Raw genomic sequence first — 21,547 nt, 5'->3', positions numbered from 1 at the left:
AATGCACTTATTGTTTATGCAAGGATACAGTTAAAGCTTAACAGGAGTGTTGCTGATGGAAGTCGTCTGATAGAACTAATTCTCGATGTTGTTAGCAAGGACCTTGATCAAAGCAATGTCGTGGGCACTGGTATTGCCTGGTGAGTCCTTGTGTTGTCTCATCTGATACTCTCTCAGGTCACATGGCATGTCTCTGATACAATGCTAATGCAATAACATTCAGGAGTGATGCAGCGAGGGATGATAAGGTTGGAGCCTTGGCAAACTCACAGCGTGGTTTGATGGAGCTTGCCGCCTCAGTCTTTTATCAGGTCTCATATGGTATCATAGTATGAGGGAAGCATTGGGAAAATTTAGGAAAATTGGGAAAATTTTTAGTTAAACTTCAGGAGATGTTAAAACATACATGATTGTACACTTAACACTCAAAAAAGAAGCACTATGCACAATAATTTTCGTTTTTTTTTTTGGGGGTTTCAAAACTATGCTCCGAAATTGCTCTCCGATTGTGATTTCTCCACCAAATTCGTGTTTTGGTTTGAAAAAACTCCAGCAGAGTCGTTAAAATACAACTGCAAAGAGAATTCTCAAAAACATTTGGGCAAACTCCCCTTCCTGCTTATTGACGTTGCTTTTAGTAGAAATCAATGTTTTAAATATCGTTATCGTGTAATGTATCACACCCTTGGGATACGGATACATATCAGTTATCGCATGGGATATATCGCTTGTATTGTGTAATGTATCACTGTTGTTGGGATGCATGGGAACATTGGGGAATTGGTTGAATTTTTTAATGAAACTTTAGGGATTGTTGAAAAAGACATCAATATACACTTAGAAATTAAAACATTAAAACAAGCACATAATAGGGTTTCCTTTGTATGGGGTCCTAACATATGTGCTTTCCAACTGAATTAATGCAAGTATATTCAAAGTATATTCATATAATTTATAAACGTAAGAAGGCATGTATGGAAACACAAGCAATACGTTCAAAAGCAAAAGAAGAATCACTAGATCAGGTTACTTACATACATGTTTAATTTTGTGTTTGGATACAAAGATTGCAACTGATTTGCGAGAAATTGAGAAATTTTGATTTTTCTCAAATTTCCGCAACTTGACCCATCTCCCCCAAATCTCGAAATCGAAGTTCCAAATTCATGATTTTTCATGGAAAACATGAAGAATCATAGATTTGTAACCATTTGACTCTGGTTTAACGTGATTTATAGCAAAAACATGGATCGAAAATCGAAAATGCTCACTGGATCGAATAGGTGGGATATATCGGCACTACTTGTGCGTTTCGTATCACACAGGTGGGATACAAGATATATCGTGGGATATATTGGCTGATATCGTCGATATTTAAAACACTAGTAGAAATATTGCGAAATATTAGAAATATCATGATATGTTGGCATTAACTTGATACATGGGAATTTTGCAAATACTTTGAGATTTCATATTGCCCACGTGCAATACCGATAATATTTTCTGATATTCTGGCCAATAGCATCGATAAATTGATCACCGGCACTGAAATTTCGGTCTTTCAACCCTACTTAGTTGCCGATGAATTCTGTTCAAAATGATTGATTACCTTGCAGGTGTGTGTGCATACAACTAAAGTACCATCATCAGAGAAGCGACTTAAGAGGGAGAGTGCTGCCGCTCGTTTGAAAGATGGTCTCATGAAAGGGAAATGGTTATGGTGAGGTGCATCTTTGCTATTTTAGTGTAACTTAATATTCTTTCCTATATGTCATTTTGTTAGATCTTTGAAAATGTGACGGATTTTTTTTTTTCAAAAGTTTAAATTTATTTATTTAAGTCGTAAGGATCACTGTTTAGATATTATCAAGTTTCTACAAAATACAAAATCAGAGAATTCAGTATCTAGAATTACCTGCAGATTGCTGTTGTCGAAACCATGTAGTTTTCCAATGGCATACTTTCAATAGAAAAGCTTCTCTCTTAGATCTATCCTAGATGAGCCATAAGAATGTTCCTAGGTAACTAGTGGATCCCCTGTTGGATTATATGGACTGTATCTTAATGCATGAGCCCAACAACACCCATGTTCAAATCACTGCAATTGATTCCGTGAGGCGGGCCAACGCACATTACATTAGGAACTTGAACTCCATATATGTCCTTAGGTCTAATGATTAGTCAAAGGTAGTACATAGGCAAGTCAATCTGGACCAAGCATGATGGGTCTCTCAATCTAGAGACTTGTAGTGATTTTCCAATGCAAGTATTTGACGGGTTTAATACCCAAATCCCATATCCATGAATATTGTCACTCCCATGTGGGGTAGGTCAAAAGTGTTGATTCGTTTTTGAGCTCAATGGGGGAGACCTCCCATCTCAAACATTGGTCCCTTCACATTTTTTTTTGAGAATTATCGGTCCCTTCACATAGGATGACCACATAAGAATAACCACAGGTTCATCCTAGGACCCGCTAGGTGGTCCTGAAACATCAGGGTATTGAGATTCATTGAAAATAACTCTTCCTTGACCAGCAGTCGTTGTGTCCAAATGCAAGTTCCCAAGGACAATAAACGAAACCATCTCCTTTGACCCATATGCCTGTACGATTAAGAATCTAAGATGTACTCACTTATTGATTATGACATTAACCACGTGTCCACACAGGACGCATGATCATCATGATATATGGACAAGATCATCAATTCAAAGGCTAAGATAAACACACTGGCTTTTCAGGGCACACTGACACATTCATTAGTCTCTTGTATATTGGACTTTTCTACAGTTATACGCTAGAAGGACAGTTGCACTCGTGATGTTAATTTTGTTGAGGTGCTCCTTACATGGGGTGGAGTCTGAATATCTGATCTTTCACTGTGTCCATAAAGTAGATACAAGAAACATTGCACTTTGAAAGTAGAGACTGAAGAAATTTTTGGATAATTTGCTTGATAGAAATGTCTTGGAGTTTACATCATGGAAATTCGAAGGCTTTCTGAGATGAATAGTGTTTGAGTTATGTCTATCAGAAATTTAATTTTCTTTCTCTATAAGCTACAAAACTACTGTTAAGGGACACAATGGGTTGATTAATTTTCTTGGAAGTGTTTTCAGTGAATTTTCACATGCAAACAGTCCCTGTTGGGTTAATTATCTGTATCACTCATGTGATGTCAATGCTTATTAATGTCTCTTCATGGGGACTTCAACACATGCCCCTGTGAAAAGGACCTTAACTAAATGATGCAATTGATCTATCCAGTACCTTTTCATAGATAATGTGCTATATTGGCGTCCTTTTCTTCCTCTCATTATAGATTACTGCAGCTTTATATGAATATGTGACTTTGCTAAGACCATGGTCAAGGCTGATCAACTTGTATTTGAGTGAATGCGATAAGGTACCCATTTTTATTAGTCAATTTAGAAACTTGTAATGATTTATTGTACAATGATAAGAAAAAATGTTAAACAATTCTCAAAAGAGAGGTTCTACTCTAGATTATTGGATGCTTTTGTTTATGATCTCTGGTGAGAGGTTCATACTCTTGCATATCTTGTTTAGGATATAATTATCTGTAAGTTCTAGCCCTGGAGTTCATTTTCTGTGTCCTAGACAATGCATTCTTTTCACCATGTTCTGCAGGTATGGTGCCTTTTGCTTCCTTATCCGGAACTATGGCTTACGCATCAGTAGGGCTCTTGTCAGCTACTGGTTTGAGGGCATCTGTGAAAGTTTTGAGAGGTATTCTATGCTTGTAATATCCACTACTTGCCATACAGCTATGGATAGATTCGTTATTTATTAACTTAGTATATCCTAAAATCCTATGCGAATAAACATTCACATCTGCATGTTTACATGGATGCTCTCATACAGTCACAAAGACATGCATCGATATAGTCTATTGAACTTGTGTGATTACCGACACTCATACATCCATATATTTACGCGTCAGCCACACTTTGATTTACACGTAAAAACTAGCACAAGTATGCATGTGCATCTGCATCTGCCAACTTGAATATGTACCTAAACATAGACATGCCTATATGCATGTGTGCAAGTGCATATTCTCTAGTGCACAACCCATTTGTTACGATACAAGAAGGTAGTGAACAGCGATGCTTTGATATTCATGGATATTTGGATCATGGTGTTTTATGTGCAGGATTTTGAATGATGCCAACACAGTGCATGCTTATGATGGCCTTCTGTGGGCTATACGGTATGCTGTTCTATTTTCCCAAGAAATAGCCTTTATCATGACAATGGTGCTGATGCATTGTTGTTTTCCACTTCCATTGGATTGTATGCTTTTACTTTTGTACTCGACAATGAATTTCATTTCCTATATATTTTAAGCTGTTTTATATATTGTTTATCTGCAAATTCAATATGGTCAATGCATTTAATAGCTGACAAATCCCACTTTCTGAGTTCTTATTATTTCTGCAATGCATTTTGAAGGAGCCTGCAGGAGCTCCCTTCCTTGCTGCCGCTTCCGACTCCAGGAGGGGAGCCTTTGCAATCATCCATCACCTCCAGTGAGGTATTGGCCACTAGAGTTCCCCCCCTCCTTTCCTTGCCTTTTCTTGGAATATAGTCTTCTGGATGTTGTGTACTATCACGGTGTACACTAAAAAAGCGTTAACTTTTTTTTTCCTGCATCATGTCCATCACTGGATGAGTGCATGGCAATGGGGCCACATGAATTTTTTTTTTTTTTTTTTTTTAAAATTTATTTATTATTATTTTTTCGGTATGTAGTGTTTTAAAATTTCATTTTTTTTTTCCATGGTTGAGTAATATAAAGCACAAAACACTGTTACGTCTAATAAATAATTAGGTGAGAACCAGTGTTCGAAATATCGGTATCGCACAATGTATCGCACCCTTGAGATACAGATACGTATCGGTTATCGCATGGGATATATCGTTTGTATCGCATAGTTTATCGCACTTTTTGGGAAACATGGGGAAACATTGGGAAAATGGTTGAATTTTTTAATGAAACTTTGGGGATTGTTAAAAAACCCCTTAATGCACACTTTTAAATCATAACATATCAAAAAAAATATACACATAATAAGTTTCCTTTGTATAGGGTCCTAAGTTATGCGATGTTTAACTGAACTAATGCAACTATATTTAAATTGGATGCATGATATTTATAAATATATCGTAGTCATGTATTAAAACACAACCAATTTATTGAAAAGACAAAGAATAACTTAAGAAGTAAATTTTGAGAAATATACTTATGATTGATGGGGACATGAAGTGACATCACCAAGTTCTGAAGGGCCCACCATGATGTATGTGTTGTATCCACACCGTCCATCCATTTGAAGATATCATTTTAGGCCATGAGAAAAAGAATGAGTCAGATCCAAAGCTCGAGTGGACCCCACCACAGAAAACAGTGGAGAGAGTGACACCCACCATTAAAAATTTCTAGGGGCCACAAAAGTCTTTGATCAAGCTGAAAGTTGTTTTTTCCCTTTTTTTCATGTCTGTCTTAACTTATAAATAGGTTGGATCTCAGATAAACATCACAATGGACCCATGATCAGGGTTTCAACAGTGGGCGTCCCTCTCTCCACTGTTTTCTATGGTGGGATCCACTCCAAATTTGGATCTGACCCATTCTTTATCTCATGCCGTAAAATGATTTGGCCAAAGGGATGGACGGTGTAGATGCAATACATACATCATGGTGGGCCCCACAGAACTTGGTGACGTTACTTTAGTAGCCGGTCTGGCTACGCTTCCTGAGAATCCAAGGACGCGGATTTCCTGCGCAAGCCATTTGCAGGAAGTTCCGGCGCTGAAAACTTAAGTGGGGCCCAACGTGATGTTTGTGAGTAATCCACTCCGTTCATCCATTTTTTGAGATCATTTTAGAACAAAGAGCCAAAAATAAACAGGATCCAATTTTCAAATGGGCTGAAAATGTAAGGATTGAACATCCACAGTAGAAATATTCGTGTGCCCATAAAAGTTTTGAATCAGGTTAATATTTGTGATTTCAGTTCATCTCAGCTCCGTGGGCCCCACCATAATGTATTTGTTTCATCCATTCCGTTCATCCATTTTTACGGATCATTTTAGTGCTTGATACAAAAAATTATAGGGATATGATCTCATGTGGACCACACCACAGGAAAACAATAATGATTGGATATCCACCATTAAAATCCTCCTAAGGCCCACTGTACTGTTTATTTGACATCCAATCTGTTGATTGGGTCATAAAGACCCAGATGAAGGGAAAAAATAAATATCTGGTTGGATGACAAACAAACATCACTGTGGGCCTTAAAAAGGTTTCAACGGTAGAAATTAACAGTTCCACTATTTCCTGTGGTATGGTCCACTTGAGTTGTGGATATGGTTCAATTTTGGGCTGAACACCTAAAATGATCAGTAAAAACGGATGGACGGCATGGATAAACCACATGCAATCACGGTGGCCCAACAGAGTTTACTCGGTAAGCGTACCATGTTGCCCGTCATTGACGGAAACGGATTGGCTACTCCACCAGCCAATGGCTGATGGTCGGTGCTCTGTGGGCCCACCATGATGTATGTGTTTCATCCATTCCGTCCATATAATTTTATATATCATTTTAGGATATTAAAAAAAGAAGAAGATATACTCCAATATCAACTGGGCCACATTACAGGTAACAGTGTGAAATGAACGTTGACCATTAAAAACTTTTTGGGGTCCATAAAAGTATTGGATCTAGCTGATATTTCTTTTTTCCCTTCATCTGGGTCTTTATGACCTAATCAACAGATTTGATGTCAAATAAACAGTACAGTGGGCCTTAGGAACATTTAAATGATGGATATCCAATCACTATTGTTTTCCTTTGGTGTGGTCCACCTGAGATTTATATCTCTCTAGTTTTTTTGATAAAGCCATAAAATAATCTTTAAAAATTTATGAACGGAATGGATGAAATACATACATTATTGTGGGGCCCACAGAGCACCGACCATCATCCGCGGGCTGGTGTCAGGGGAGTATCCAATCTGTTTCCGTAATTGACGGCCCCAATGCCACGTGACCAACTTACGTGGGTCCCACTAAGATGTATTTTTTGCATCCACACCGTCTATACATTTGAAGAGATCATTTTATGGCATGAGCCAAAAAATGGGTCAGATCCAGAGCTCGAGTGGACCCCACCATAGAAAACAGTGGAAAGAGTGACGCCTTTAAGGTAGGCCCTTAAAATTCTTAAATTTAGATATCAACCCCTTAAATTAGAAAGGAAACCGGATGGACGGTGTGGATAGACTACATACATTAAAGGTTGGCCCAACTGAGTTTACTGAGTACGATAAGAGCGTACTCCGTAACCCACCGCACGATCGAAACCCCTTTTCACCCCATTTCCGCGCCCTTCTTCTTCGTTTTCCCTCTCCTTCACGCACGCAGAGATTCCGACGATCGCGGCGGCGACGATTCTCGTTCTGGAGGAAGGGGTTCCTCAATCTGGCCCGATTTCTCGCCGGAATCTCCGAGAAATCTCCACAGATATATCGTAATGGACCACCTCCGATCACCAATCTTCGCTGGTACTCTCCGATTTCTCTTTTTTTTTTATAATCTAATTCATTTTTTTTTTATTCTCCACCTATGCGCATGGCGATATCGGGCGATATCGCACGATATATCGTGCGATATCTGAATTTTTGCATTTTTGGTATCTTCCGGGCGTTATTGCCCGGGTATCGTCTCGTTGGGGCCCGATAACGATAATATTGGCCGATAGTATCGATATTTCGAACACTGGTGAGAACCATGGTTGAAATCCTTCTTAGTTAAAAATGTTCTCAACCAAATAGAAAATATAAAGGGCCTAGTCTAGATTGAACACTATTAAAAATTCATGGGATTTTTATGAACCACCATCCGCACTATAATGTCAATTGATGGAACCACTTGTTTTAGTTGGGGTTAGATTTTACCACCCAAAATTTAATGGGGTTTTTGATCTTTCCACTTCCTGCCGGATTATCCTAATAACAGGCATCCATTATTTTCAAAATGATGAAAATGGCCCTTTTAAATGATGAAAGTGCCCCTACGCTAAAAGTCTCTTATTAACCCCACTCTCTCACTTGTTCTCCCCTTCTCTCTTCCGAAGTCTAACAGCCTGCCCGTCTCAATTTCTTCCAAACCCTAACGACTATCCCTCTTCATCTCACACTTCCAAATCCTAAAGGTCGTCCCATCTTCTTTTCGCTCTCACCCAACTGTCTTGACTGACTGAAAGGGAAGAAGAAGAAGAAGAGAGGAAATCCCATCTTGTTTTTTCTTCATGTTTCTTTTCAGTTAAATGCCATTTAAAGGCTTCCTTGGAAATACCCTTGCTATGTGTTTGCGTGCGTGTTACCACACGGGCTACTGAAGCTTCAAAAAACCTGGTTACAAACATAACATGCATTGCATATGTTTGAGTTCTTTTCTTTGTTTTTGTGTGAAACTATGGAGTAAATTAGTTCAATCGTTGGACGAATTTACAGGTTAAAGGTGGGTGGCATATAATATGGAGCTGTTTAATGCATGGGCTTCCTATATTCAGTAATGTGACATCAGTGGTAAGTTTTGCTAGCGATCTTTATTTTGGTGGATTATCGATTCAGTGATGAATTGGTGACGCTGCTTTAAATTCTTTCTACAGCAACGGACTGGGGTTACAGTTTATCATCTTCTCTGGGTCTAGGTTTAATTTGATTATGAATGTTTATACTGCTGTCTTTCTTTGCTACCAGTTAATTCTGACCTGCTTTTTCCTTGTTGCAACTTTCAGTGATTGCCTTTCTGGCCAATATGGATTAAATGAAATAGAAACTCATTTAATCATGTAAAAGTCAGTGATATTACTACATCGGGAGTACTTTTTAAATCAAGCTTTGCATTGGTGTGTTGTTACTAAATATAGTACCAATGTGGAGCACCACTTATTCTCAATTAAGAGTCTTGAATTCTGTTATTGGGATATAGGTGCGTGTTATACATGATTAATTTCAAGAAACAATGACTGATGAGGCACATTATTTTCAGTAAAAAAATGAGTTGCGTTATTTCTCTTGCATCCCCCAACTGCAGATTCATGATCTGTTGATTGAAATTATTCTGGTTTCTGGGGAGGAGGTGATGCCTTTACCTAGATTGGTTTTTTGTTATAGTTTCTTCAACTTGTTGATTGTATGGAACATGTACAGGTTTCAACTTTTCTCTTCCAAGGTGATAGGATATCTTGTAATCTTTTAATTTGGCATATGTGCGCCCTTGTGTGCATGTGTGTCACTTGAGAAGTGTATGCAAGGTGAAACAATGATTCTCTCAATGCATTTTCATGCTTTAGTTTAAGGATAAATGTTTGCATGCCAGGAATTTTCATGTCTTTGGTGTACAATTTAAAATTAATAATCTAAAATACTGATGTAAATCATCATCATCCAAGCCTTATCCCAACTAGTTGGGGTTGGCCGCATGTATCCTTTCCTGCTATTCCACTCTATCGAGGACTGTAATAATAATTCCCATGGGGTGTAAGTACATCTCTTACGAAGACCATATCCTCGGCTAAACTCAGGTTATCAAATATTTTCCTACTACCTCCATCCATGATCTTTTGTGCCTTCTTCTAGGCCTTTTAGTGCCTTCAACTTGAATCAATCCACTCGCAATTGGACCAATTATTGGTCTTTGTTCATGCATCGGTCCTACATCAAATTTGGTATTAGAGACCATAGGTTTAGCATAGGATTTTCGTGTTGCATCTAGGATAAGAGTCACATATAGGGTTAGTAGTGCATACATTGCATATAGGAATATATTGCTGATTTTATTTATTTATTTATTTTTTTCGGTCATAGTTGGGAGTATCCTATTGCTGAATTTCCAGCTAGCCTTTCCATTTATACCATTGCTGAATTTTCAACATAGTAATCTCGGGTTGTCACATTGCCGAATTTTCAGTTTGTAATTTTCAGATTACATTCTTGCTGAATTTTCAGTTTGGCAACCTCGGATTACCATCTTGCTGATTTTTTTACATAATATTTAAGGGTAGCGGCTTGCTGAGTTTTCAGATTAGTGTTTCTAGTGTGTCTAGTTTGATCTCTAGGTTGGTTTTATCATTGTCATAACATTGTCCTAGGACCCAGTGTTTCCTTTTGGAGTTGTGTATGCCCACTCGTTCGGGACGTGGTTTTGGTCTACAACTCATAATGAATCTAGAGCAGATTGCCGAGGCCCTTAATGCTATCAAGAACTGCTTGACGACCATTGAAGTGCACAATAGAACCACTGCCACTCAATTAACCGCGACCAATGCACGTGCCAATAAACTTGAGGCCTCCCTACCAAGGTGTTCCGTAACGGTAACGGTGGCCGTAACGGCCACCACCGTTACCGTTATGATCCATTTTTTATTTTTTAAAAAATGTTCTTACTGGACCGTTATGGGGCCGTTACAGGGTGTTTTTCTGTAATGGCCGTTACGGCCATTTCGACCCCGTAACGCGTAACAGTTATGACCGTTACCGTTACGTAACGGCCGTTATGTAACCGATTTGGAATACCATGCTCCCTACAGGCAAACCCCAACACTGGGAAGATGTTCAATCTCAGGCTGGAGATCAATTTGATAGGTGAGGGCGTGGCCAAGGCGTTGGCCGTGGTCGAGCACAAGTGCCACCACAACGTGAGAAACGTTATGACTGTCATGATCCAGATGCACAAGTCATGAAGGGTGTAAAAGTTGAGGCTCCCAGTTTTGATGCTCGATTGGACCCCAAAGCATTCCTTGATTGGGTGGCAGACATGGACCACTAATTTGAGTGGTATGATATGCTTGATGCCCGTTGAGTGAGATTTGCCAAGATGAAGTTGGTGAGCCAGGCCAAACTTTTTTGAACCAACATGGAACCTAAAATTGATAGGAGTGGAGAACCCCAAGTTGTTCATTGGGCTGAGATGAAAGAGGTCCTTAAAGAAAAGTATTTCCCTCTTTCTTATCGCCAGAGGGTCCTAGACCAGTGGCATGATTTACGTCAGATATTCATGACTGTGCCAAATTACATCACTAGGTTCGAGGAATACATGATGTGATGTGACATTAAGGAGGACCCGATGATTACATTGTCCATGTTCAGGATGGGCCTCTGATTCGAGATCCAACGAGAACTTTATTCTCTTGATGTTGGCACATTGGAGCATATGTACTAAGTGGTGCAAGACATTGAACACTTTCTCAAAGCACCAGTTAATAGGCGTCATGACTCTCGGGATCCAAGTATTAAGACTTACCCTCAAGAGACTAAGCCTAACATGGGGAGTCAGTTTAGACTCCAAATTGGTTCCCAGTCCAACCCTAGAGATGTCTAAGGAAAATGGATAACAAGTGCTAACTCTAGGGGAGGTGAACAAACGCGATGCATCAATTGCCAATGATTTGGTCACTTTGCGCATCGGTGTCCCTCAAAATATAGTAACAAGGCTCTTGTGATTGACGGTGGTGAAGAAGCAGGAGATGAACATGGCGATTTGAAGAAGAAGTCTATCAGCCCAATATCACTGGTGCTAGTGATGAGGAAGTAGAGGAAGAAGAGACCATATCACTTGCAGTAGTCAGGTGCGCCTTGACTAATGTTAAGGAGACTGATGACTGGCGTCGGACTTCGATATTTTACACCTATGCGAAATGTGGAGAGAAGAATTGCAAGGTGATCGTCGATAGTGGTTGCTGTACCAATGTGGTCTCCACTAGCACTTTGTCCCACTTGGGTTTGAAACTTGAACCGCACCCTCAGCCCTATAAAGTATTATGGGTGGATGCATCTTCCATGCCTGTCATCCAACGATGTCTCGTGCCTGTTAACTTTGGATCTTATTTGGATTTGTTGTGGTGCGACGTTTTACCTATGGATGTTGGACACATCATTTTGGGACGACTTTGGTTATTTGACCGCAATGTGATGATATATAGCCGTTCAAATGTGTGTTCATTTATGCATCAAGGCAAGAAGATCACTCTAGTTCCTCTCCCACCAAAAAGCAACGTGGATAAGAAAGTTGAGGGGAAGTCAAGTAATCCAAGGGATATGAGGAAATCCCAACCTAAGTCTCTCCATGTTATCAGCGCCAAGGAGTTTGAGAGAGAGACTATGGTGGTTGGTGGATTCGATAGTGTACGCCTTAGTGGCTAGAGAAGTTACACCCGAGGTTAGTGTAAAGGGACCACTTGAGGTGAAGCCGATTATGGATGAGTTTCACGATGTATTTCCAGAGGACTTACCAGATGAACTTCCACTCATGAGGGACATCCAACATGCCATTGATATTGTCCCTAGGGCCTAGGTCGACTCTACCAAACCTTCCTCATTATTGAATGAACTCTTATAGAACATGTAGAATTGAAGAGGCAAGTAGATGAGCTCTTCAGAAAGGGTTTCATTCAAGAGATTTTGAGTCTGTGTGCCATACCAGCACTTCTCGCATAAGAAAGATGGCACGTGGCGCATGTGTGTGGACAGTAGAGTCATTAACAAAATCACGGTCAAGTACCGCTTTCCCATACCGCGTCCTGATGATATGTTAGACATGATGGTGGGTGCCACCATCTTTTCGGAGATTGACCTCAAGAGCGGGTATCAACAAATACATATACGCCCAGGAGACGAGTGGAAGACAACTTTCAAGACGAAGGATGGGCTATACGAGTGGCTAGTCATGCCCTTTGGCTTGAGTGACTAACGCCCTGACCACATTTATGAGAGTAATGACCCGGGTGTTGAAACTCTTTATGGGTAAGTTCCTTGTGGTGTATTTTGATGACATTCTTATCTATAACACATCAAAGGAACAACGTCTCCATCATCTGAGGCAAGTTTGCGGGGTCATCAGAATTGAAAAGTTTTACACCAACCTTAAGAAGTGCACATTTATGTCAAAGAGCGTTATCTTCTTAGGGTTTATCGTATCATCTGAGGGCATGAGAATGGACCTCGAGAAAATCAGGGCCATAGTTGAATGGCTTGAACCGCGCAATATTCACGAGGTGCGCTTATCAACTTTTTATTGGCGGGTTCATCAGAGGATTTAGCTCCATCATGGCCCCCATCACGGATTGCATCAAGAAAGGGGAATTTGTATGAATTAAAGCTGCCTCTAAAGCATTTAAGGAGATCAAGGACAAGTTAAACGAAGCCCCTGTCATGCGCCTTCTTGACTTTTCTAAAGTCTTTGAGGTTATGTGTGATACATTTGGGGTAAGTTTGGTGGGTTGCTTAGTTAGGAAGGGCACTCCATTGCTTATTTTAATGAGAAATTGAATGAGGTAAAGCAATGGTATTCCACCTATGACAAAGAGTTCTATGTTGTTGTCCAATCCTTGCGCCATTGGTGGCATTATATATTACTGCAAGAATTTGACTTGTTCTATGACCATGAGGCCTTACATTACCTCAGTTCCCAGAAGAAACTAAATCTTAGGCATTCTAAATGGGTCCAATTTATTCAGGAATATTTTTTCGTTCTGAAACATAAGGCTGAGGTTGAGAACAAACCTGTTGATGCCTTTAGTCGTCGTGTGGTGCTACTCCAAAGTATGAGAGTGGAAGTGACTGAGTTTGATCGGTTGAGAGAAGAGTATCCTACATGCGCAGATCATTGTGGGTAATGAGCTAAAAAATGAGGCAGATCCAAAGCTCAAATGGACCATACTGCAGAAAGCAGTTGGCACAATAATGCCTACTGTTGAAATTTTCATAGGGCCTACCATGATGATTATTTGCCATCCAACCCGTTCATAAGGTCACACAGACCTAGATGAAGGGAACATAAAAATATCAACTTGATCCAAAACGGTGTGGATATAACAGACATTATAATGGGTCCCACATGACACATTGATGTCAACACAACATTGAGGTCGGTGGTATGTGGTACACCATGCAATTTGCTTCCTTCTCCCATGCCGTTCCACTCAGACGCAGATTGCTGGCGAAAGCAGAACTATCGACAATAGAAACTAGGCGGGGCCCACATCGATGCTTGTGAAAAATCCACCTTGTCCATTCGTTTTGCTAGATCATGTTAGGACAAGGGCCCAAAAATGAGGCAGATCCAAAACTGAAGTGGGCCTCATGACAGGAAAAAGTGCATAGGGGAATGCCTACCTTTGAAACCTCTTTGGGGTCCACTGTGATGCTTATATGCCATCCATTCATTCCTATTGGGATGAACTGAAAACACAAAATACTAGCCTGATCAAAAACTGATGTGGCCCCATGAATGTTTCAATGATGTACGTTCAATCCTCACTGTTTTCTGTTGTATGGTTGTTTTGATTTTTGGACCTGCCTCATTTTTGGGCCCATGTCCTAACATGATCTACCAAAACGGATGGATGGGGGTGGATTTCTCACAAGCATCACGGTGGGCCCCACCTAGCTTTTGTCGCAAGAAGTTTGGCTTTTGCAGGCTATCCACGTCCGAGTGGGACGACGCAGGGGAAGGGGGTATGGATTAGGTGTTACCCGGGTGACACCTTAGTGGGTGTCACTGCTATTGTGTGGCCCACCTTAATGATGTGTTCTATACCCACGCTGTCCATTCAATTTTCTAGGCCATTTTAGGATGTGGTCCCAAAAATTAAGCAGATTCAAATCTTAGGTGGACGTGGACCACACCACAGGAAACCGTGGTGATTGAAAGCCCACTATTAAAAACTTCCTAGGGCCCATAGTAATGCCCGCCACCCATTGATAAGGTCAACTATACCTGGATGAAGGGAAAATATAACGATCAGCTTGATCCAAAACTTTTGTTGCCCACAAAAAGCTTTTAATGGTCATTCACCATTGTTTCTAATGGTTTTGTCCACCTGAGATTTGGATCGGCTTAAGTTTTGGGATCATGTCCTAAAATGAGCTGGAAAAATGGATGGACAGTGCCCATATACAAAAAATTCATCAAGGTGGGCTCCACATGGTATGGGTGACACCCATAAAAGTGTTACTTGGGTAATGCGTAATCTGCTCCCAGGAGAAGGGGATGCGGTTTGGCTATTGACACCGCCAGTAGCCAGCGGCTATTGGTTGGTGCTAGGTGGGCCCCACCATGATATATGTGTTTCCTCCACGCTGTCCATCCAATTTTCCAAATCATTGATTCGAAAAATTAGGCATATCTAAATCTCAGGTGGACCACAAGATAGGAAAACATCAGTGATTGAATGCCACCATTAAAAACTTATTGGATATTCAATCACTACTGTTTTCTTGTGTTATGGTCCACCTGAGATTTAGATTTGCCTCATTTTTCGGGTCAAGCCCTAAAATGATTTTGGAAAATGGATGGACGACATGGATAAAACACATACATCATGGTGGGGCCCATAGAGCACCGACCAGACCAGTAGCCACATGGCTACTGGTAGGATAACTAGCCAAACTGAGTTTGGGAGAAGCAATCTTCGTGGTGTGCCACACACTACCGACCTTGGTGTCGTGTTGACGCCATTGTGTTCTGTGGGACCCCCACACCGTCCATCCATTTTGTGAGATTATTTTAGGGCATGGGCCCAAAAATGAGGCAACTCCAAAGCTCAAGTGGACCATACCACAGAAAGCAGTGGCAATTGAACGCCTACCATTGAAAGCTTCATGGGGCACACAAAAGTTTTGGATCAAGTTGATATTTGTGTTTTCCCTTCGTCCAAGTTTGTATGACCTTATGAACATGTTGGATGGTAAATAAGTATCACGATGGGTCTTGGGAAGGTTTCAACAGTAGGCATCATTGTCCCCATTGCTTTCTATGGTGTGGTCCACTTGAGCTTTGGATTTGCCTCATTTTGGAGCCCATGACCTAAAATTGATCTTACAAAATGGATGGACAGTCTGGATACAACACATACATCATGTTGGGCCGACATAACTTGGTGACATCAACACACCATGCACGAGTGTTGGAGAGAGAGTCAGAGAGAGCAAATATCACATGCGTGCAAGAGAGTCTCTCTCGCCGCAAAGCTGGACTTTCGGGAAAGTCCCGAATCTCCGTTTTTAATCTTTGTTTTCTTAATCCAATGGCTGGTATTGTGGTGTGCAAAGGGTTATATGCGCACAGGTGATCTTTTCTCTCTCTCTCTCTCTATATATATATATATATACATATATCAGTAAATAAAAAGAGACAAAAGTACCCTTAATAACAAAAGCAAAGATACCCATCATGTCCCAAACCAACACAATGACAAATCTACCCCCAATAACAAAAGAAAGTGCATAAGAACGAAGGCTAGGCGGGTCTCATACAATGTAACAAGAGCTCAACTGTGATGATTAGATGCCACATAATTTGGTCTATCTAATGATCAGGTGGGCCACACTATGGAAAACAGTGGACAGTCACCCTCCATTGTATCATGGTGGGACCATATGATGGTTGGATCAACCATGGTGGATTGTACGAGTAGGATAGTAGGCGAAAACAATGGACAACGACTATAGAGAAAAGTTCAATGCACATTCTCCAACCAGTAGTGACTCTAGTTGGCACGAGTTCATTGTCGGCATTAGCTACGATGGTGATTTCAGACTTCTTAGGAACTACTTGAGTTGGACTCACCCATTGACTGTCGGATATAAGGTATATGATACCCACATCCAACAACTTAAGTACCTCAGCCTTAACCACTTCATGTTTGGATTTAATCGACGTTATGGTTGCCCGGAGGTTTTTGCATTATCCTCAAGATGAATGCAGTGAATAAAAATCAAAGGATCAATTCTCTTGAGATCCGCAATCGACCATCTAAGGGCTCCTTTATGCTCAATGAGAGTAGAAATAAGCATACTCTCTTGTTCTTTCTCAAGGTGGGTAGAAATCACCACCGGGTATATCTCATCTTGACCTAAGTAGACATATTTAAGATCAACGGGCAAAGGTTTTAGGTCAAGCTTCGCTGCTTTGAGGCTAGACGGTAGCGGCACTACATCGGTTTGGGGCAATTTCTCAAATTGTAGCCTCCACCCGTTAACTTCAAGTATCGGCGCAGCATCAAGCATGACATCCTGCTCCCTAATTGTGTCATCATCTAAATCAGGGGAGTGGACCAAGCACGTCTCTAGAGGGTCCGAGTATAGAGTCAAAAGTGCTTTAACTTCCACGAGAGAATCTATCAAGTTAATGTCGTGGATATCGTCGACATCCTTTGACCGTTTGCTCATGTTGAAAAAGATATTGAGCTCCAATGTCATATTTCTGAAAGATAAATTCATGATTCCATTCCTACAATTAATGATCGCATTTGATGTAGCAAAGAATGGACGACCAAGAATGACGTTTTACATCCTTTAAAATGGTAATGACTCTTGAACTGTACACTTGGAGGCCCCTGTACAGATGGTTACAATTGTCTGATGGGTGTGATTACAGAGCTCCATCCACAATAGGACCCACATTTTGGATGGTCTTGATTGATTTATTGTGTTGTCACGTGTTGCGAGGATGAGTCACCATCATTTAAAAAAAGGCGCTGAACCAATAGGGAACAAAAATACAACAACCTAAGAATTCTATGCTTTTCTCTGTAGTGTATGCTACCTACGCTGCACACCACGCTACCTAGAGCATACTTTGCATACTGTATACTGTATGCTACCTGGGAATTGCGCTATTTACATACACTATGTAGCGTTTTAGCTACACTATGCTATTTAGAGTATGCTACTAGTGCCGCTGAAAACACTGGGGCGTAATGCTGGTCCCTAGTGTCAGCCCGCAATTATTGGAAAGTCAATCTCTCCACTAGTGGTCCTCACATCCCTTGTACATTTCCTTAATCACGTCAATATATCCTCTTAAGATCCCTTTCTTTCCCAACACCCACCATACTCGCTCTCTAGGGACCCTATTGTTTTGAGTCAATAAAGACTGTGTCGAGATCCTCCTCTCCCTACATTTCTCCATCAGCTTAGGAAAACAAACTCAATGGTTGTCCTTCCTGGAATAAATCCAAACTGATTTTCTGATTCATTGGTCTCATACTCTTATGCCTTTTATCATTGGTCAATCACTCTATCCCAAAGTTCCATAGTACAAGTCATAAGTTTAACCATGATAGTTAGTGCAACTCTCCTTTATTCTTGTAAATAGGTACTACAATACTTCTCCTCCATTTGTTTGGCATTTTCTTCGATCTTACGTTCTTGTTGAACAACTTTGTTAGCCAAAATAAACCAATTTCTCCTGCGCACTTCCAAACCTCTATCGGTATATATCATATGGTTCTAGGGCCTTTCTTGTTTTCATCTTTCTCAAAGCTTCTTTCACTTTCGATATCCTAATCTTGCAGAAGTATCTATTTTCTCCAGCCTTGTTTGTATTTATGATTCCTTCTGTCCCTAAATACTGATGTCAATTCTCATTGGCAGTATCGTCTGACTAATACAATCTAACAGGAGACAGTGGATGAAGATTCTCATTTGAGTTTGTGACTGATATTATCATAACTTATGCTATTGACGTACTTGTATAGACCATCATGCATGATTGTTATTGGGTTCTGCTGTACCTTGCTTGGGATTCTACTGCTACATCGATGTTAGAATGGTATTCTCCTTGTATCTAGTTATGTGGGATCTTTTTTTTTTCCCCACCTGTTTCATGTTTTTTAAGGCTACTTGTTTCATCATCCTAGTTTTTGGTTGGTTTTGTAGTTTAAACCGATGACCTAATGTTGCACCTTGTGTTTACTTCCCTGCAGGCTGATGCATCATTAATGCTCCTTGGGTGTATTATTTCAAATGTAATTGAGTAAAACCTCTATTCCTCTGGATAGCACCTTTTTTTTTCACTCCTTTTTTTTTCCCCCTGCAATTTCTTTAGGGCCTTACCTTGTCGTAGAGGGGAACCCTTCCTGAAATTCTCAATGGCATAGTGCGGGTTAGAAGTAGTTTCCAACCAGCAGTTGACATGCCTTAGTTATAATCTTACTAGCTGCGTCTTCATTCCCCATTTCTCATAAAGTTGAACATTTTCCTTTAATATGATTAACATATTTCACTTTCGTGGTCATTTCAGATGGTAAAAGTTTTACTCTCTCCTTCTTTCAGGACCTAATTAATGTGCCCATTGTGCCTCAAGATGTTTGGGACCTCCGAATGTTTAAGCATATGACATCCATGTATGTTTCCTGTTCTTTTTTTTATCAATGTCATTTCTTTCAAGTGGATGGTATTTATGGTTATATGTGTGTGGTTTTGTTTCAGGCTTCTAGTTTTGTAACTTTTGATTTCATCTCCATTCTTGACTGCATTGTTTGGTGCTTGTGGCTTTTGAGTAGCCTTTTAACCATATAAAGTGCTTGACTTGCTCAATTTGGCTATGATGGAGTATTCCTTTTTTTTTTAACCTCCTCAAAGAACGTCTGGTTCTGATCATGCCTCTCTCGATATCTTACTAAGAACTTCCCATGCTATGGCCTTTAAAAAAAGAAAAGAAAAACAAAAGAACTTCCCAAGCTATGTCCACCTTATCTGGACATTTTAGGTGAAGTTATGCAAGCAATTGTTGTTGGCAGCAGCGACTGCAGCCATTGTTGTCGCAGTTGTTGGTGGTAGGGAAGAAAGAAGAATAGGGTGGAAAGAGAGGGAGAGAAGGGCGGGGGTTGGGCCTTTGGCGGAGGAGGCGACCATTGTAGTAGTCCGGCACTGGGATGTTGCTGCTGTTATTATTGTTTATGGTGGCGTCAACGACCGATGCTGTTATGATTGCCTGATAGCCCTCTTCTTTCTCTATTTCCCCCTAAATTCCTTCTTTTCTTTCCCATTTTCTTCCTTTTTTTATTCAATCAATTTTAATTTTCTTTTTAATTTTCTCATATGATTTGTGGCCATGGTTGCTTGTGCAAGATGACGACTTAATGATTTGGTTTTGATCAGAAAATTCACACTAACGATTGACATATGAAATTTGGGAAAAGGGCATTTAGTAATTAAATTTGGGAAAAGGGTCGGCACTCACCTCGATCGTAGACACACAAGTCGGAGATCCGTCATAGTCTCTTTGATACCACCGATGAACGAATTGGATGGGTGGGCCCACAGGATCTGACGGTCTACATGATTTTGGAACCTTCGCATACAGCCGAAGATGCTATAGAAGACACAAACCATTGTCGAGGGTGGAGTACGATTTGCTCAGGACGAGGTGCTATGTCTAAAGGTCTGCCTAACCACCAAGGGAGTAGAGAGAATCTTGTCACCTCTCTGATACAACTGATGAACGACCTAGATACCTTTGGTAATGGCCCGGATGGGTGAGCCCGCTGGATCTAATGGTCTACACGATCTTGGAACCTTTGCACAAAGCTAAAGATGGATGGCAGCCATCCTCTATAGAAGGCACTGACCATTACCAGGGCAAAGTACAATTCGCCCGGGATGAGGTGCTATGTCTAGAGTTCTGCCTAACTACTATGGAAGTAGAGAGAATCTTGTCACCCCTTTGATTCTATAGTTAAGATGGTCCTTGGATTACGATCAATGGCTTAGATCGTTCAGAGGTGGGCCTAATGGATAAATAGAACACTATTAATTTCCTTCCTATTTTCTATCTAGAATCCCTCTTGGTTGTGTGTATTTTACGAGGGAGTGCCTCCCATTTTATAAGGGAGGGATCATGAGAGTTTGGAAGAGGTAGGGATTATCCCATCTTTTTTGATCTCTCCCTTTTCCAGATTGAATCCTTCGTTGAATTTGAAATTCAACTTTGAATTCAAAATTCATTTTTAATTCTAAAAAAGGAAGTAAACAGAGGGATATGGAGGGTAACTTGTGTGGGACCCACCCAATAGTGATTGCCCACAAGCCCATGTCCAATAATGGACTATTAGGAAACATCCACTCCTATAGCAAATATATGATTCAGTAAGGGTTCTCCTTTTAGTGGTTGCATTTCATAATCAGCCTCTTCGCCACTAGATGTTAATAATGCATTTCTTCATAAAGAGCCTTAAGAAGTATATGTTTCTTTGCTTCCTGATTTTCACCCACTGGGGAAGAAAGGGAAGGTGTGTAAATTGAAGAAAGCAACCTATGAGCTCTTCTGATTATTCTATGTTTATAAGGTGCAGTAGTGGCTTTATGACTATCCTCATAGTCTATGTTCGTCCTCACGGGCAATAATGATATGTAGATAGTATGTTTGATATTAAGAACTTGGGTCCTTTGAAATATTTCCTTGGATTGAGGTTGCTTGGTCAAACAAAGGCATTTTCATTTCCTAGAGGAAATATGTTCTTGACCTTCTTTTGGTACTGTTATGCTAGTTGTGCGGCATTTAGATTTTCCTATTAAAGCCAATCATCGCCTTCACGACAAGGGTCAAGAGTTTTCTTGATCGGAACATGTATCTTCATCTAGTGGGAAAGCTCATTTGCTTGAGGATAACTCATCCAAACATCACTTATGCTATCACTGTAACAAGTCAAATCAAGGACT

General features: G+C 40.4%; 1 protein-coding gene across 7 annotated transcripts in view; it reads left to right on the top strand.

The window, feature by feature from the left end:
* Positions 1 to 21,547, top strand: part of LOC131237824 (serine/threonine-protein kinase ATM) — a 158,265-nt gene that overhangs the window by 7,037 nt on the left and 129,681 nt on the right. For 6 of the 7 annotated variants that reach the window (XR_009167429.1, XR_009167430.1, XM_058235830.1 and 3 more), the window contains 9 exons: positions 1 to 140; positions 224 to 311; positions 1,617 to 1,720; positions 3,653 to 3,751; positions 4,179 to 4,235; positions 4,478 to 4,559; positions 8,552 to 8,626; positions 18,811 to 18,852; positions 19,160 to 19,230. Coding sequence is in view for 5 of the 7 variants with exons in the window: in XM_058235830.1 (XP_058091813.1) it covers positions 1 to 140; positions 224 to 311; positions 1,617 to 1,720; positions 3,653 to 3,751; positions 4,179 to 4,235; positions 4,478 to 4,559; positions 8,552 to 8,626; positions 18,811 to 18,852; positions 19,160 to 19,230 (758 nt within the window). In the remaining 2 variants the exon portion in view is untranslated. Of the gene's footprint in view, positions 141 to 223; positions 312 to 1,616; positions 1,726 to 3,652; positions 3,752 to 4,178; positions 4,236 to 4,477; positions 4,560 to 8,551; positions 8,627 to 18,810; positions 18,853 to 19,159; positions 19,231 to 21,547 lie in introns of those variants that run through there. The other variant, XM_058235832.1, reaches the window with a different exon arrangement.

Source organism: Magnolia sinica, chromosome 2 (genome assembly GCF_029962835.1).
Source record: "Magnolia sinica isolate HGM2019 chromosome 2, MsV1, whole genome shotgun sequence".
NCBI lineage: Eukaryota > Viridiplantae > Streptophyta > Magnoliopsida > Magnoliales > Magnoliaceae > Magnolia > Magnolia sinica.
The sequence above is the reverse complement of the archived record's forward strand: the minus strand, read 5'-3'. Positions and strand labels throughout refer to the sequence as shown.